General features: G+C 33.8%; 1 protein-coding gene across 2 annotated transcripts in view; it reads right to left on the bottom strand.

Moving 5' to 3' along the window:
- Window positions 1-212: 212 nt before the first annotated feature.
- Window positions 213-17,509, bottom strand: part of LOC128998116 (protein O-linked-mannose beta-1,2-N-acetylglucosaminyltransferase 1-like) — a 40,550-nt gene continuing 23,253 nt past the window's right edge. Inside the window, exons 7-15 of one of the 2 annotated variants that reach the window (XM_054424115.1) lie at window positions 15,823-15,950; window positions 13,485-13,555; window positions 11,991-12,251; window positions 10,338-10,539; window positions 9,186-9,376; window positions 3,836-3,944; window positions 3,422-3,493; window positions 2,193-2,302; window positions 213-413 (exon numbers count right to left, since the gene is read on the bottom strand). In XM_054424115.1, coding sequence (XP_054280090.1) covers window positions 338-413; window positions 2,193-2,302; window positions 3,422-3,493; window positions 3,836-3,944; window positions 9,186-9,376; window positions 10,338-10,539; window positions 11,991-12,251; window positions 13,485-13,555; window positions 15,823-15,950 — 1,220 coding nt within the window. In that variant the 3' untranslated portion in view covers window positions 213-337. Of the gene's footprint in view, window positions 414-2,192; window positions 2,303-2,973; window positions 3,013-3,421; window positions 3,494-3,835; window positions 3,945-9,185; window positions 9,377-10,337; window positions 10,540-11,990; window positions 12,252-13,484; window positions 13,556-15,822; window positions 15,951-17,509 lie in introns of those variants that run through there. The other variant, XM_054424116.1, reaches the window with a different exon arrangement.

The following is a 17,509-nucleotide window of genomic DNA, read 5'->3' as shown; positions in this document are numbered from 1 at the left end:
ATCGACTCTGATCATTGTTCTATGTATATAAAAATGAATAAAGATGATTGAATACTGAATATCACAATTATTCTTCCAAATTTATAAATTATTTGTTTTTTATACACCCTGACTGAACTAACATTTCAGAAATTAAACTGCAACAAAACTCATGTAATTAACACACTCAGTATGCTATGAGGGTAGAAAGTATTGAGCAAAGTAGTGTTAAGTACAATGTTATTATTAAAAACATATAAAAATTACAATAATCAGTAACATTTAGTAGGTAAAAGTTATTGTCTAGGCGGGTTCACTGGCACAATGATGACTAGAACTGTAGAAGACCCTCGCTGTGCTATCTATCTCGGGGTCGTCCGGACGTTTGATGCGACTCTAGGTAGATTGGGGTTATGTTGCTTGGTTTGTACTTTCTGTAAATCACAAGTACAAGATCAAGTGAAATAAATATCACTTTTAAAATTTTGTAGAGGTAAAAACCAGTAGGTTTGGAAAAGATTGCTTACTTTGGAGGTGATAAGAGCAAATATCAATTTAAAGTTGAATGTTGAACTATATTTTCAACAGTTGGGTGTATTTACTAAGTATAGTCAATCAACTATTTGAGAATGTGTAAGTTTGTCAAATCCAAAAAGGTGCAGGTTTAACTCTTCCAGGATGGAGTGATGTTGCCTAAAATGTGAATAAAATGGAAAACAAATAAATTTCTGGCACTTTTTCATACCCTTCTTCTCTAAATGAATACAACCAATTAATTCTTTGGGCACAGACATTTTTTTACTCCAGAATGGATTTATCCTCTAAATGCCTGGGAATATCAAGAAAAATGGTGAATAAATCATTATCTGATTAATGATAAATAATTAGAGCTTAGCTCTTTTCATCCTCTTGTGGCCATCTACAGATCAACCACTTGCGTTCGGTTGGATCATAATCATGGTTGGGTGTCATTGTCGTAAACAGCACAGAATTGTTATAAAATACAACAATGTTAACAAATCCGTAGCGGCCGGTTAGAGCCGACAGCGACTCTATTTGAGACTTTTATTTTTTAGTCTAGTTGAGTCGCGGCCGGCTTGACGTAAGCGTGCACGCATCGCGATGGTTTCTGGTTGTAAATATAATGTGTTTTTGTTTTGTGTTCGGTAAATACTTTATGTATATATAACGAATCGTTCCACGAGGATTCACCTGATGATGTGACTGTCGTCACAAACCGGTCATAACAAGAAGAAAAAAGGATAACAAGGTAACAGTTTATTTTATTATTTAAATCTTCAATATCCAGTAGTAGGAAAATGAACTCTGATCAATTTTGTTGATAGAATTTGTTTGTTTGGTGTTAGTTTCGTTGTTCTATAATGCGTTTTTTAATACTAAATGATTTAAAGGTGCTCAGAGGTGCACTGCACTACCGACTGACTACCACAACCCAAGCGTCAGTGGCCCAAACTTTGTCACCAAAATCAACAACTATTAGCATTATCTGTCCCCTCTTATATATTATATGTTATATGTTGGCACTCAATGGTTTTACACTTTTGAACATAACTCAAAAACGTTTATAAATGGTTTGTTTTATTTATGTAGGTAAAATTTTTTTTAACAATTTGAATATCTTGAAATTTTGAAAAGAAAAAAAAATTATTTTGTGTTTTTTTTTTGTTTTTTTTGTTTTTTTTTTTTTGTTACGAAACTATATTTTTATGAAATAGATTTTGTATTTCATTGATATATTAAGATTCTTTACGATGCCACAAATCCGATGTTATATAATATTATACGTTTTGGTAAATAAATAGGGGTGTTAAAACTGTGAAATTAAAATGCTGCACGGAAGGCAAAAACTGCCTGACCCTACAGAAACTCTCTATGTGGCCTTTTTAGGGTTAAGTTATCAACACAAAGCTAACATAAAAACAAAAAAAAAGATTGTATGTAAAAGATATTTTTTTAAGTGCTGGCTGCTAGAGAGTTTGATTGTTTTTAAATCAGCCATTTATTATTGATGAATAGTTCTGGTCATGTGTGGCATGGACAATCTACGGGAAATTTATCTGAGTTGCTGTGCAAATGATAATGACAAAAATGGCCACCTCACTGTTAAAACAATTAAACAGTGTTTCTGATTTTAAAGGGTTAAGATTTCCAATTGATTGTTGATTATAGTTTTAAGTATCATCATGACTTACGAGTATTCCGAGTTGGGGACTCCGATGATAAGCACCTCACTTCCCTTGAGCCGCATCCGCCACATACTCTTATGGTAGCCTCTCGCATCCAGGTCCCAGATCTTGAAACACTGACAAAATACATGCAATAAGTGCAATTTAATGCTTCAAAATGGTATATTACACTACAAGGCCGGGAAGGGAAGTAAGTGTCCACATTATCAGAAAAATCTAAATAGAGCTCTTTCCTTTAGTCTATATTTCCAAAGTACAGGGTTACTCAAAAATATTGGTGCACGACTAAATGGTTGGTACATATGTTTTTGTGATTTCAAATAGCTGATTGTTACACCATTGGAAAGGGTGTGTTAATAAGTTTGTTTTGACAAGTTTATGTTTTGTTTCAGTTTGCTGCGTTGAGTACCACGAAGTCTGCCAACAAATGGCTACTAAAAAATAAGAAGAAGCATTTTATGTATTAGAATTAATTTGTACTAATTATTACAAGTACAAATTATTATTAGTAATAATTATTAGTTGTAATTATTTTGTACAAGCTATTATATTATGCTATACTAATGTTAGTGTTCAGCGGAATCTTCAGACCAAATTTAAAAAAGACGCTCCTCATCAAAACTGCATTGCTCGTTGGATGAGGCAATTCAAGACAACTGGATGTTCGTGTGCCGGGAAGAGTTTAGGCAGTCCTCAGACTCTGCCATACGCTGCAGAGAGAATTGAAGCTAAGTTTGCGTGGGGTCCAAAAACCTTCAAAGTCAAAGCTGGTAGGAAACTTCACATAACGCAGTCCACGTATTTACGCAAGCGTTTGAGACAAAACCTGTACAAACTGCAGTTATTACAAGCATTTAAGCTTACTCACAAGCCAAAACGCACACATTTTTGCCATGATAGCTTTGATTATTGTTGGTATTCTTTGATTTTGTTGACCGGATTTGTGGAACTCAACCAAATCAATGAGACAAAACATAGCCTTGTCAAAACAAACTTATAAACAGACCCTTTCCATTGGTGTAACAATCAGCTATTTGAAATCACGGAAACAGATGTACCATCCATTAGTTTTGCACCAATCTTTTTGAATATCCCTGTATATGATGCAATGAATTAAGATAAAAAAAGTACTAACTATTGTATAGACTATTGTAAAGTAGCTACTGTAAAGGCTTATGGCTTATTGTACAGTACTAAAACAACTATAAAAAAACTAAAGTTAATGTTTAGTATACCTTAGCGACTTGAAGCCACGTTCGGAAGTCTTTAGAATCTTCCATTTTTATGAACATAAGAAACACATCGTTCTGAAAATAAACAAATGTTATCAGCATTATCACAAATAAATGTGCATTAAAATATTACTAACCCTTTTTGGTTTTAGATATTACATAAAACTAAGTAAAATACTGAGATTAAATTTATTTAAAGAATATTTTGATTAATTTGGTGATTTTGTTACACTTGTTCACCTTTCATGGCGTAAATTAAATTAAGGTAAAGCAAATTATTAAATTTATGATTCTTTTAAGGATTGCGAGATAGAGCCTATCATTCATAGGATGTGAATAAAGGACATAAAAACAGTTATAATTAAAAGTACCAAAGTTTATATACAATACTCGATTACTATTATTATCAATAATTACCTTCTTATCAGGAATGAAATCTTCTTCACAAGGGGATTTGCTATGGTCTAACACCTGCCCTTCTGAGATCAGTCTTTTGATTAGCTGCTCATAATTGTCATGTAACACGCTGAAAACAAAAATTTACACCACTTATATTTTTAAAATATCTAAGTAATAAACAAAGACACACTTTACTGGCTTGTTGAAGAAATGAGCATTTAATTTGCTTTAGTTTTCTGAACAATATTTTGTCTCATTTATCAAGGTAATTTTTTATTCAAATGTATTATCTAGCATACAGTATAGAATATAAATACTCTGATCAAAAGATTAGGTATGGTAATCGTTACGAGCCTGTCAATTTTTAAAATTATTAACTACTAAATAACAATCTAGACAGTTTTGAACATTTAAAATTTACACAAAATTATTCCACACGTCAGAAACAGTTTTATATCAATTTCCACACATAGACTCACTCTTTTTGAACAAACACCAAAACACATGGCTATAAAATATTTAATAAATTAACAAAAAGAATCCCCAACAATCCTAAAAACATACTATTAATATAATTACATGAGTTATTAATTGAAAAAGCATAGGTACTAAAAAATAGAAGATTTTTATCCTGATGTTTTCTAAAAGGACAAGAATTATTTTACAAACTTAATTCCTGTATCAATACATACCTGATGGCGTTCATTAATTTTACTATCATTGTCTTATTTGTAGTTTTTTTATAACGATAACTTTTACTTGTCAGCAGTAATAATTTTACTGTAAATTTACTGGTTATAGTTTTTTAATTATTAATATGACAACACGTCTATCTTTGTTCTTTGTACTCTCTAAGATATAATGAGTGAATAAAGAATTTGAATTTGAATTCCTTGAGTATGTTTCTATTTTAATTAAAATCATGATAAATAAAGTTTTAAAAGTGATTGTAAGTAGTACCTATTTACGGAAAACTTAGTCTCTTTCACTGAGATTAACTTGTAAGTAACATTCATCAATACCCATTAATAACTTTCCTAAGTTAATTTCCTTCAGAACAATGAGATAATGAAAGACCAAAGGTTGAAAATCCACAACCTACAATGAATAGTTACAGAAATAAGAGGTGGATGGGTCCCGAAATTTATGGAAAAATATATTTCTGATCATAGGGAGGGGATTACATTTAATTTGGCATTTTCTTGGGACAGGATATGTTTCAATTGTCAGCGATTTAATTGTATTGCCAGAGACCATATAAGCTTCTGCGATTGCAAGAGATATTTACAAGGGTTCCACACACACACAGACTTCCCAACAATGAACAATGGTCTTGATCTTTGGGGTATGTTCAGAAATGTATTTATACAGACATTGTGATAGGTACACAGAAGTGGTGGTAGGTGGTTGTAATGTATACATAAACTAATCAAAATAATATAGTTGGTAAGAGAAGAATACGCAAGGCAAGAAATACTGACCTCTGATAGTCTGACACATTCTTTAATGCGACACCGCAACGGCAGCATTATATCACATGTTTACGAGAAACACCTCACATGCATTCTGTATTTTTGCACTATACATCTTTCCATTCAAAACTTGAACTTGAATTCACAGTTTTTACAGTTAGGTTATTGAATTTATAATGTAAACATGATTTTTTCATATTGTGCAGGTTAAGTTTAGACTCCGCCCCAGTGGCTCTCTAGTTTCCCATGTTAACCTTATGAGTATTCATATTTAAAGGGAATTAAAGAATTTAGTCAGCTGTTTCAACTAAAAAAGTTGGTTCTATGATACGCAAAAGCATTAAAAGTTAATAATTAAATTATTTAATTAATTAAGTTATTAATTAAAAGTTATTAAGTTGTGATTTATCAACAGGGTGCAGCACTATTATTTTTTTGTTTATGAAAACAGCTAATTTGAACCAAGCAGCAACAAAAAAGCCGTGATACACAATGAGAACTGTCAAAGTTGGATTGTTTACACTTATGTTTATGTTTTTCATTTCGTGAATAATTTGTGATATTTTGCGAATCTTTAATAATTTATTTTTCTCTAATTGTTTAGCTGAAGTGGCAGAACATTATGGCTATGGTAGATGTGTAATACTATAGTATACCGTAAATTTAAAGTAGGAAATTTTATCAAACTGTGTCCTCCCCCATTGCATACGCAATGCTTGAGTATAAATGGAATAAGCATTTTATACTTATATGCCAATCCCGTACGAAGGACGGGTACTCTGCTAGTCTATAATAGATACTTCTCTATTTGAAAGGGTATGAGTAAATACACTTATACTCAAAACTATTATTCTGATTATAAAACACGAGGTTCTTCAGGGATCTATTCTAGGCCCTCTATTATTCCTTCGTTATATGAGGGGATTGCCAAAAGCTATAAATGCAGGAGGTTCTGTATGCCTGTATGCTGATAGTATCACAGTTACAGGGGAATCCCAGGAAGAAATAGAGCTTAAAACATTTTAAAATCTTGTATCAGTCAGTGAATTTTCAAACAGTAACTATCTTTTAATTAATTAAAATAAATCAAATTTTGTATCATTCAATACAAAACAGGCTAGATTAAAATTACAACCAAACATTCAGCTAGATGGATAAAAAATTATTCAAGTAAACCATACAAAATTCCTTGGATTAATACTGGACGAGAATTTGAGTTGGGATAAGCTGATGATCATGTAATAAATAAAATGTCAACTGGCATATACGCTTTGAGACAAATGTCTCATGTGTGCAATATTGACATTCTGAAATCAATCTATTTTGCTCTGATCAACTCGCATATGGCTAACCTTAAACAAATTCTAAAACAGCAAGAACAATATCATTTGACCAAACAAACTCTTCCTTTGTTAGGTTCCGATGAATTACTCAATTGTAAACTATCATGACTAATCATACATTAGTCATGAACTATAAAAGGTAGAATTGAAATTTTGATTTATAATTATAACATAAATTCAAATTGTAATCCCATTTTTACCATTTTAAAACACTTCTTTGACGTCAAACTGCCTACAATGGATAGACTTATAATGCTACTGTATTTCAAATTATTGCATATCTGGATACTTGGCTTATGCTTACTTTGCTGTCAAGATAATGGTAAACAGCGCAACTTGAAACAAAGTTCAACTACTGAGAAAATAATTAATGAAGAAGCAAAAGAGCGGATGTGGTTTCAGATAACGTTGAGTCACCCTGGCTCAGATGAACGCTTATGCTAGGCTTGGTAACACATCTACTTCACAATTCTATACAACTGTAACAAGAAAAACAAGATGCTCTGTTCACCATCACAATATTTGTCAATATTGTTCTCTAACTTAAAGGTCATTGTATCATTTTATTTCAAGTTGCTAAAAATAGAACATGTAACTTTGGCGAAATTACCTCACTTTTGTATCTTGTACAGCAAGCAAATTACATTCTTAGTCAATAGGCCTAAATATTAAACAAAACTGAACCAACTTAAATTTAAAAAATTGCTTCAGTTCACAAAAGGTTTGTTGGAATAGTATATTTCATTACTAGTACCAAAAAGGTATTTTCTGGTGTGCGCTCAAGTTTCATGTGTGAGGCAAAGTCAACATTTCATCACAACGCATAAATACTCACATATATAATGACAGACCTCATTAAAATAAAAACTATTATATTTCCTAATTAACATTGTTTTAATATAAAAATAAAAGCAAAAAGATTTTAGTAAACCTTCATAACAACGTGAAAATTAGAAGATCAATTTCAAAGTCAAGTTCATTGTCCAGTAAACACAAACTAAAAGTTAAAACACTTCAAAACTAGCTACAGTAGGACTTTGATATCTCAATGCTGATGTTGTAAGGGTAAAATTCTAGATACTAAGGTGTTGATTTAATTTCTGACAATGATGTTATGTCACGACCTTCATTACTTAAATTTTTCATCCTAAACCTTTATAACCCTAGCTCAAGCTATTTCTACATACTGATGAGTATACTGTAGAAGCAAGATAAACAAATTTGTGTCAGTACAATGTACAGTATATAATATTGTAATTGCATTTGTAATATAGGATAAACGTAGGTCTTGTACCTTTTGCATGGTGCAAACCAGCTTGAGAATAAAAATATAACACAGAGCCTGTTAATTCAAGACCTGTTTGGATTAGTAAATTGTTAAGATTAGCCAGAAATGCAGTAAAATTGTATTTACAGGGTTGTCAGCAGAATCTATAAATGAAATTCACACATTTTCCCCGGTTTTCCCGGCTAAAACGTACAGAATCCCCGGCATAATGTGACAGTTATTTTTCTTGCAGATTTAACAAAAATGCCTAATTTAGTAAAGCATGATGATTTAAAGATAACTCTGTCAGTTTATAGGCAAAAATACAAGACTATGGTTAAAGAGGCTAAGATTAAATATATTGAGAAATGTATTAGCATTAGCAGTTCAAGGAATACATGTAAGGCAGCTTGGCAAATCGTAAAATCAGAGAGTGGGGATTTTTAGATTTTTTCAAACATAATAATACAGTTCCACCATTTTCAGCGAATAATTTTAATTTTAATAACCAATACATAAATGTTGGAAAAAATTTAGTAGAGAAGGCTCATGTTGAGCAAGGTAAAAAATTATATTTCTCTAATTTCCTAAATAATGCTAATCGTTCTTGAAATAAATTTTCTTGGAAATTGGTAACAGAGAATTATGACAAAAATAATAAGATCCCTCAACCCATCAAAATGGTAAAGATGCTTACCATCTTTCAAACAAAATTGTAAAATTCATAGCTCCCTATATCATGGAACCACTGATACATCTTGTAAACATGGTGTTATCTAGTTCTACCTTTCTAAATTAAATCAGAAAAACTATCCCCCTTTATTATAAAGGAGATAAATTCCTCATTTCAAATTATAGACCAATCTCAATGGTTTCGGGTATTACAAAAATAGTTTAATCCTGTGCTTAAGTCCAGATTTTCGATTTTCTGAACTTAAATAATAATTTAAACAATAACCAATTTGGTTTTAGGCCTTACTTTGGCTTAACTACTTTGGCTATAGAATCTGTGGTGTCTGACATTTTGGATGGTTTTGAATCTGGTGGGTATCTTAGTGTGGCACTTTTGGACCTCAGTAACAAATGGATAGATGGACAAATGTAACAAAACATGTAACAAATGTTACCTTGTCTATTGTAATTTATGTATTACTAAATGACAATAAATATATTATTTATTATTATTATTAATTACACATAGCTTAATCAATTTAAATACAATAAGCTTTCCTCTCTATCAGATGGTTCGAATTAGCAGGACTCTGATGTATTAATAATAAACGCACCTTTCAATGTTGACTAGGTTAACATTGGGTTGAGTGTTGAAGGAATGAGTTTTGAAGTAAGTATCTTGAAAGTACGAGTTCATATTGAGCCCCGAGGAGCCAAAGTGGTAAGTCCTGGACACCTCAGGTACAACACATTCTCTGCCTTTGCGGACCTCATTCATCCTCATCCACATGTCCCAGTCCCACATCTGTGAACAAATGCAGCAATAATACGGGTGAAATGGGACTTAAGTGGAGGAAATACAGGAGTAAAATGTAGGATGTACTTACTTGATTGAAGCTGAAATTAATTTTTGTAAGAACAATTCTGGTGAATTATCAAAGGGATTAAAGTCTTTAACTTGGATATATTGTTTTATTTATTAGGTAATGGATAATTGGTATTAAACATTGCTTTGACTTGCAGGTCCTTGTTTGAAGAGTGTAAATGTAGCTTGGCATTTCGTTATTACTTTTAAATTTATTTTTGAGTATATCTTAGCAGAAACATTTATAAATTATTTTTAAAAGGACAATCTAAGTAGGCTCACTGATCTACACTGTCCTTGGTTACCTTCGTAATAAAATGTGACTTATTTATTTGTCAGTATGGCATTAAATACTTTTGTAAAGATATAGAACAATATGCCACACAAACCTTAAAAAGTTGGCAGTGAATGTTTTTAAAGTCAGAATCAAGATAATGCTGCTTGTTAAAATTTGCTATGCCATCCTAGACTTTTTAGCAGACACCGGCTGAAGTATTTGTTGTCTATGTACTTTTATATATAAATTTTTGCAGTTATGCTAATCGTAGCGTGTAGGCCTACTTTTTGAGCTGTAAGCTGTGATACTGTGACAAATTATATCTCTTTCGAACAACTAATTCTATTCTTCAGTAGCATTTCCTGGATAACCAAAAACTTCATGTTCAACAGAGATATTTGTAATACTATCGAACAACCCCTGCTTCCAAGTGATATACAGAAAGAATCAACCTCTGAAAAGTAGCTGGTCCCTGGTCGGTATATAAATCTTGAACCAGTACAAAAAAAATACCAAAAAATTCAGGTCATATATACCTGAATCTTAGAAAGTATTTTACACTGCTTGAAACGGTGTACGTTTTAAAACTCTACAAGTAGAAACATCACATCAAACAGTTCTTACTTTCTCTGGTGATGGCCATTTAGGTTCTAGCTCTAGCTTATAGAGAGAACGTTTGAGAAGCCAGCCCAGCCCAGGCATAGTCTCCACTCTGTAGAGCACACTCTGGTTGCTGCTGGAGTGTTCGTATCCTTGGTCGTTCCACGCAGAGATGCAGTACAATGTTGGGTCTTTCTCTAGAAGCTCTACAGTCTGACTGAAGTAGCTGTGGGGAAATCATAGGAGGATTATAAAAGGCTTGGGTAGTATCAAATCAACAAAAAATTGTAATATTGTAGTATTACTGTACAGTAGAATAACTTCGTGATAAGTATTACCAAAACAGAATTAGTTATCTAAAACATTATTGTGGACATTTTCCATCACAAAATACTAAAAACAAAGTTTTAACAACATTTCAGGATCTGATCCCGTTCTGAGGTGAGAAAATAGTTAAAGCGTTACAAGAAAACACAATAAAGAACACCAACTGAACAGTATAGTAGTAAAACACAAAAAAACAAAAGCTTTTAAATGAAACAACATGATGGTAACATTATGGTAGAAGTACATATGTAACACTAGTATTATGATGGAATGCAAAATATGCAAGTGACAAGCGAAGATTAAGAGAATGCAATTTGATGTCGCAAGAAAAATTCCTGAACTGATCTTTCTAAAGACAGAATCAATGTGGGGTTTCTAACACAAGTTCTCCAACACAACAACAGACCCAGGAATGTTACTTGAGCAGTGGTTTCAGTTTCAGTGTCGTCCAAAATAAAATTTTGTTTGTTTTTGGTTTTTCTAATTGAGAATTCAACAAGCTGAGTTTTTGTGGGATTGATTTTGAGGAGATTTTCATTGAACCACTGCAACAAGCAACTGGCTTGTATAAAAGCACACATGTCTAGTTTGAGTCGGTTTGGGCTGGAGACAGCGAGAGAGGTGTCGTCAGCAAAAAGACATATTTCATCCTTTTGAACAACTGATGGGAGGTCATTGATGAAGAGGAGGAACATTACCGGACCAAGAACCGACCCCTGAGGCACTCCACTGACGATCGTACCAGTAGAGGATCTGTGCGAAGACACCCAGTGCTATCCTCTGCTTTCACCACCACCATATTGACTTCGGTTGGCAAGGTAAGACGTGATCCACTGTAGTGACAGCCCTTTAACTCCATAAGAGTGTAGGCCTAACTTCTCCTTGAGAATGTCATGATCTACTGTGTCGAATGCTTTGGTCAGGTCGAAGAAGAAGCCCAACAGTGCGCTGACCACAACCCGCTGTGTTTGGGGGGGGGCTTATACAAGGTGATAAATTGCGTCTGGTGTCAACCTGTTTTTTACTAACTTAAACTTTTTACTGGTGAGTATGTTATTTTTTATTTATTTATTTATTATTATTTATTTATTATAAAACCGGAGGAACCGACATTTGACAAGAAGTACCGACCCATCACTACTTTCAAGTAAATCAGCTGTATCCTTTGTAAAAAACTACAAACCTCTCAATGCTTTAAAAAATCAAATGACTGATGAATAATTAAGTAATTTTGAAACTGACAAAGTTAGGCTACCTTTTATACACATCCTACCTTAAATTTGTTTTATTGCATAATTAAAATGCAATGAAATCAAATTCATTCAAACAAACTTAAACACATGATTATACCTAAAGAAGTCCTCAGACACATCTAGGTCCTCTTCTAGTACGATGGCGTACTCAGCTGTGGGGAAGATGTTGAAGGTAGCAGTCAGTGAGGCCTTATAGTGCTGAGATATTCTGGCGTTCTTCACTCCAATGGGTGTGTGTTGAATACCTCTCAGCCCAAATAGTTTTGTCACCTCCAATGGTTCTTCGAAGTAACCGTCTATGAACACTGTGATCATATCCTTGTTGGCCCCTCGAGCTGACAAAAGCGATCGCAACATTCTGCAAAACAGTTTGGACTTTGCTTATTTTCTGACTAAACAATTGAACAATTTTTAAATTACAATTGGATGATTTGTAGGGGATGGGGGATGGTCTGTTTGTCAATGGATTACTAATTTAACTTGGGTTTAAATTTAAATAATCTTTTTTAAGATGGAAGATTAGAATATTACATATAAGCGGCATTTAATTTAATCAGATAATTTACTAACTTTGAAACTTAAATCGTAAATTTTGGCCTAGATGAATGAAGAATGTAGGTAAAAATCAGGCCTACATTATGCAGTTTTATTAATATACTAAATAAAATTGGGTTTTGCACTTTATAAACATTACTATTTATTTGTTAACAACAGGTAAACTTATAACTTTGGACCCTTAATTCAAAGAGTACATAATAAAACATCATAAGTTTTGTAATTTTGTAGCTTATAGGTTAGTTTAAGTATTTTGCTTCTTTGATAATCTGTTACTCTTCTGGTCCAGTAAGTATCAGATTATTGAGAGATATTTTTAGAAGATATCATCTGACTTAAGAAGCGTAAATGCTAGATTCCCCAGATGATAGTAAAATTCAGTTGCTGAGCGTTATAAAAATGAAGAGAAACCGGGATACAAATACTGTTAGATTTTAAATTAAAGAGCCTTCAAACCCTTATATGCCAATTATAAGTAGAATATTCATGTGCCAGTCTGTACAGGAACACCTGACCCTTGATCATTATCCTCAGGTCTAGACTCTGCAGCCCAAACATTTGTAACAAATCCTGGTATGGAACTTTGTAAGTATAAATACTGAAAACATTTGTGAAACAAGAATCTTAAAAACATCTTCTGGACTTTCTCCAAAGCATCTTTAAACTGTAAATTATTTGGTTTCCAAAGTATGGAACAGGTTTCTAATCTTGATCTCGCCACCGAATGATAAAGCATACAGTTTCAATGTTCCTAAAATTTGTATTTTGTCTGACTATAAACCCTATCATTTTACTTGCAGCAGCAATGCATGTTTCAATATGAAATTTAAAAGATAGTGCATAATTTATGCGTCCACCTAAATCTTTATTTTTTTTTACCCTGCTAATTAAAATACCATTTTAAACGGTGCCATTTAATATATGTTACCATATAAAACAATATAACTACAACAGTTTCAAATACAAACTTAAATAAGAGGTAAAACATTTGACACAAGCAAATTCACAGAAGCCAAATAAAATCCAATGAACATACCTATACAGATAATGAGGTCGATTGCTGGCAATGATGGCTACTGGAACATTTGCGACCTTGTTTTCCTCAATCTGCAAAACCACCACCAGCACATAGAGCACAAATAGAAACAGACCCGTAGCAAAGCACAAGAATCAAGACAACCAACAAGCAACAAATATGCAAACTGCATGTGCTTATGTTTTTTGTGGATCGTGTTTGCTTTAGAATTGTCTTAGAGTACAGCAAGAGTAAGAAGAGCTCTATAAGTGTAAGATATGATTGAGATAGAATTTTGGATTGGATTAAAAACATGTAAACATTTTCATTTTGCAAAGACTACACCTGGGCTATTACTACCTAAGGCATTTTGAGATGTAATGAGAGAAAATAGCTTATAGATAGGGATGTGTCGATTCTCTTTCTCAATACCGATTCTCGATACCTCGATTCGATACTTGACTGCAAGAGACAGTGGCAACGTCTACACGACAGCAGTAAATTATCAGAAATTTGCCACAATCATCGGAGACGAAGATGGTGTCTACAAGGCGTCTGGAAATGATGTGAATACTGCCCCAATCGAGGAAAAAGGTGATGATGTTTCTGTTACCGCGGGAGACAATGACGATGTTCACTGACCGCGAGAGATGTTCGATTCTGCAGCAATTGAAGGAGAAAGGAAATGATAATGATGTCTACACATCCACGGGAGACAATAATGATATTAACACGGCCGTGGGAGATGATTAGATTCTTGCTGCAAACATGGAGGAAGTTGATGATAATGTTTCCATTACCGCGAGGAATATTCAAGATTTTGCCGTCATTGTGTAAGCTGTTGATAACTTTTCCATGACCGCCGGAGAGGATGATGATGTTTCTGTTACCCCTTAGCGATATTCAGGATTTTGCCACGACTGCGGAAGACAGTGATGATGTTTCCATGACTGAGGAATGTATTGAGGATTTTGCAGTGATCGCAGAAGACAATGATGATGTCTCCACGAGGAGGTGGTCATGATATTACCTCGAGTTTGGCTAGGTCAAAAATCTCAGGCTGACACACTCCTAGTTATAATTCAATTTTATTTTAGATTTTTTTTATATCTTCATTTACCATTGAAGGTATTTATTAAATCAGTTCAGAAGAGGTTAAACTTAATTAGGCTACTTATAAGGTTTGTAGGTTTGTCGTAGGGGCCTGTGCGCATGGCGGTCGCTGACTTGTATGTATGTGTGAGTGAGTGTGTGTGTGTAAGTATTTTTAAAATTTACTGATTTTTGATAAAAGTTTCTGTATCTGAGTTTCTGTAGATTTCTGTTTTGTTTTATTGTATAAGCTGATTATGTTAAAATATTTATATTATGTTTTAAAGTACAGGTTAAGTGTAAGAAAGGGCCATGTGGCCCTAACTTTGCCTGTATAAATAAATGATTTTTCATTTCATTTCATTTCATTTCATTTCATTTCATTTCATATAATAATTTTTCATTGCTGCAGTATTTTTTTCCTTTAAAGCCCTACTGTACTTTAAACACCCCAATACCCCAAAGTTACTTTTTGGAGGAAGGAAATAAAAACAGGGGTTGGTGTAGTATAACCAATCCATAGAGAAAATTAGGTAAATTTAAAGAAAATGGTATCGGTACCTATCGAGAATTTAGAATTGATATTTTGCGTATTGGTATTAAGAATTTATCAATTTTGTTATCGATCGACACATCACTACTTATAAATTATAACTACTTATAAGTTATAAGTAGTATCCTAACTTATAACTTAGGATTATGGATGTTGACTAAATTATGCTCACAAATTGTGTCTTGACTCTTGACATCTATTATTCTAGTAAAATTTTAAAAATTCCCGATCTAGCGACTTATTAATATTGTTCTTTAGTTAAATGAGAAAGTAAGTATCATTAATATAACATACCACTAAATCCAGAATTAAACCTTTGAATTTCTCTCGTTTTATTAAATCGGGTCTGATGAGCCTCATAGATTTCAAATTATTAGTGACACACCTAACAAAAAGGTGAACTGTGAAAAATATAATAATCAAAATTCTATTGAATTAAAAAAACCCGCTATGTGATTAGGGACTTGGACAAGTACATTGTGTGTATTGATGGAAAAGTTCAGGTAGATGAGTAAAAACAGCTATTCGTTCTAGACTGTTATCTCACATCGGTTGAGGATGTATCTTTAAGCCGCTTATGAAGTATTTTATTTTTAACTCATCCTTTAGGTAAATAAAACCCGTCTGTAACCTACTAGCACTAAGCCACTAAGCATGCCCTTGCTAAGTCTATAAAAGCCACCATACTATGTTTATGATGGATGTTATACTTACGGGAGGAGGGTCAAAGGTGAGCAACGCGGGCTCTGCGCAGCTACAAACGCTGCCGTAGCCCTCAATGTGATTGCAGAACTCTTGCCTACGAATGTTTTCCTCGGTTTGCTCCCATTCACATTCACTCTCTGGAAGAATAGCATGACCAAATAACAATTATTTACTCAAATAAAATCGAAATACAGTAGACCCTCTCCTAACCGCATTAACCGATAATCGGACTATCCGCCCTTGATATTAAAATATTACGGTTTGTTTTAACTGACCTTGCTTTGACAGCAGTTCGGTTTAACCGCTGCTATCTAGGAATCTCAGCATTTCCGCTCCCACAGTCGGCAATGGGAACCATACTGGGGGGTAAACTTCGATATGGTGGACTGTATAAAAAATGAGGGATGTGAGATATATTATGTTAAGATCAGCTTTAGAGACACACTGTGAGCACAAAATAATAAACTTTTAAATAGGAAGAAATGTGATTTGGTACCTTCCTTTTTACTGAAGTGATGTCTAGTAGACCGTTGACGCACTTGATGTTTGCTGGCCAGCTTTCGCGTACGCGACCGGTAGTTGCACCAAGAACAGTTTGAATACAGTTTTTAACTATTCAGTTCACTTTTTTGTTAGGTGTGTCACAAATAAATACATAAGATAAACATACGATAATATATAAGTTCAATTTATATGCCACAAATAGAGTAGGGGAATATTATAATAAAAAAACTAGGGAAAATGGCGAGAACATGATGCCGGGTTGAAGAGTACATGAGGAATGGGGGGAATTGCCAGACATCACGTGACAGGGCAAGGGTCAGAACAAAATATGAATGAAGTCTGGATTCACCTAGGTTGCGTAGATGCTTGAATACGGAACATGCCGCCCGCCTTGAACCATACATGGTTCAACAGATTCATAAATTGATTCATTGACTCATAAATGGGCACAAGTAATACAATGTAGATATATATACACAATAGATAATGATGACACACCTAATTATAAGATATGATAAATATGATAATTATAAATATAAACATGAAATAGGACATTAAATAGAAATATTTTGTGATTAGGGGAGCGGGTACACCTTGGTAGCAGGGCGACAGAAGATTCCTCTCGAAGTCTTGATGGAGACAACTCGAACGATGCCATCTGCTCCAGGTGATGTCTTCACAATGCGACCAAGAGGCCAGAGAAGTGGTGGTGTTTTTGGGTCATGGATAATGACTAAATCGCCTACTTCAAGATTCTTGTTTGGCTTTATCCACTTTTTCCTTTGTTGAAGCTGGTGCAAATACTCTTGGTGCCACCTTCTCCAGAAGCGCTGATGTAGAGCCTGAACTGTTTGCCAATGCTTTAGTCGATTGTCAGGAATATCGGATACATTTACCTCAGGTACTGCGACAAGAGATGTCCCGATGAGAAAATGACCTGGGGTGAGTGCTGTGATGTCAGATGGATCTGCTGATAGAGCTGTTAGTGGACGAGAGTTCAATACTGCTTCCACCTGCGTGACAAGGGTTATCAGCTCCATTAGTGTTAGAATTTGATCTCCAATTACTCTCTTGAGATGGTACTTTGAGCTCTTTATGGCACTCTCCCAAAGGCCTCCTTGGTGAGGCGCGGCTGGTGGTTGGAAATGAAAATTAATTGAATGATCGAGGGCGAAGTTAGTGAGAGCATCTT

Source organism: Macrosteles quadrilineatus, unplaced genomic scaffold (genome assembly GCF_028750875.1).
Source record: "Macrosteles quadrilineatus isolate MER2022 unplaced genomic scaffold, UCM_ALF_1.0 Scaffold_7__1_contigs__length_78375512, whole genome shotgun sequence".
NCBI classification, from domain to species: domain Eukaryota; kingdom Metazoa; phylum Arthropoda; class Insecta; order Hemiptera; family Cicadellidae; genus Macrosteles; species Macrosteles quadrilineatus.
The sequence above is the reverse complement of the archived record's forward strand: the minus strand, read 5'-3'. Positions and strand labels throughout refer to the sequence as shown.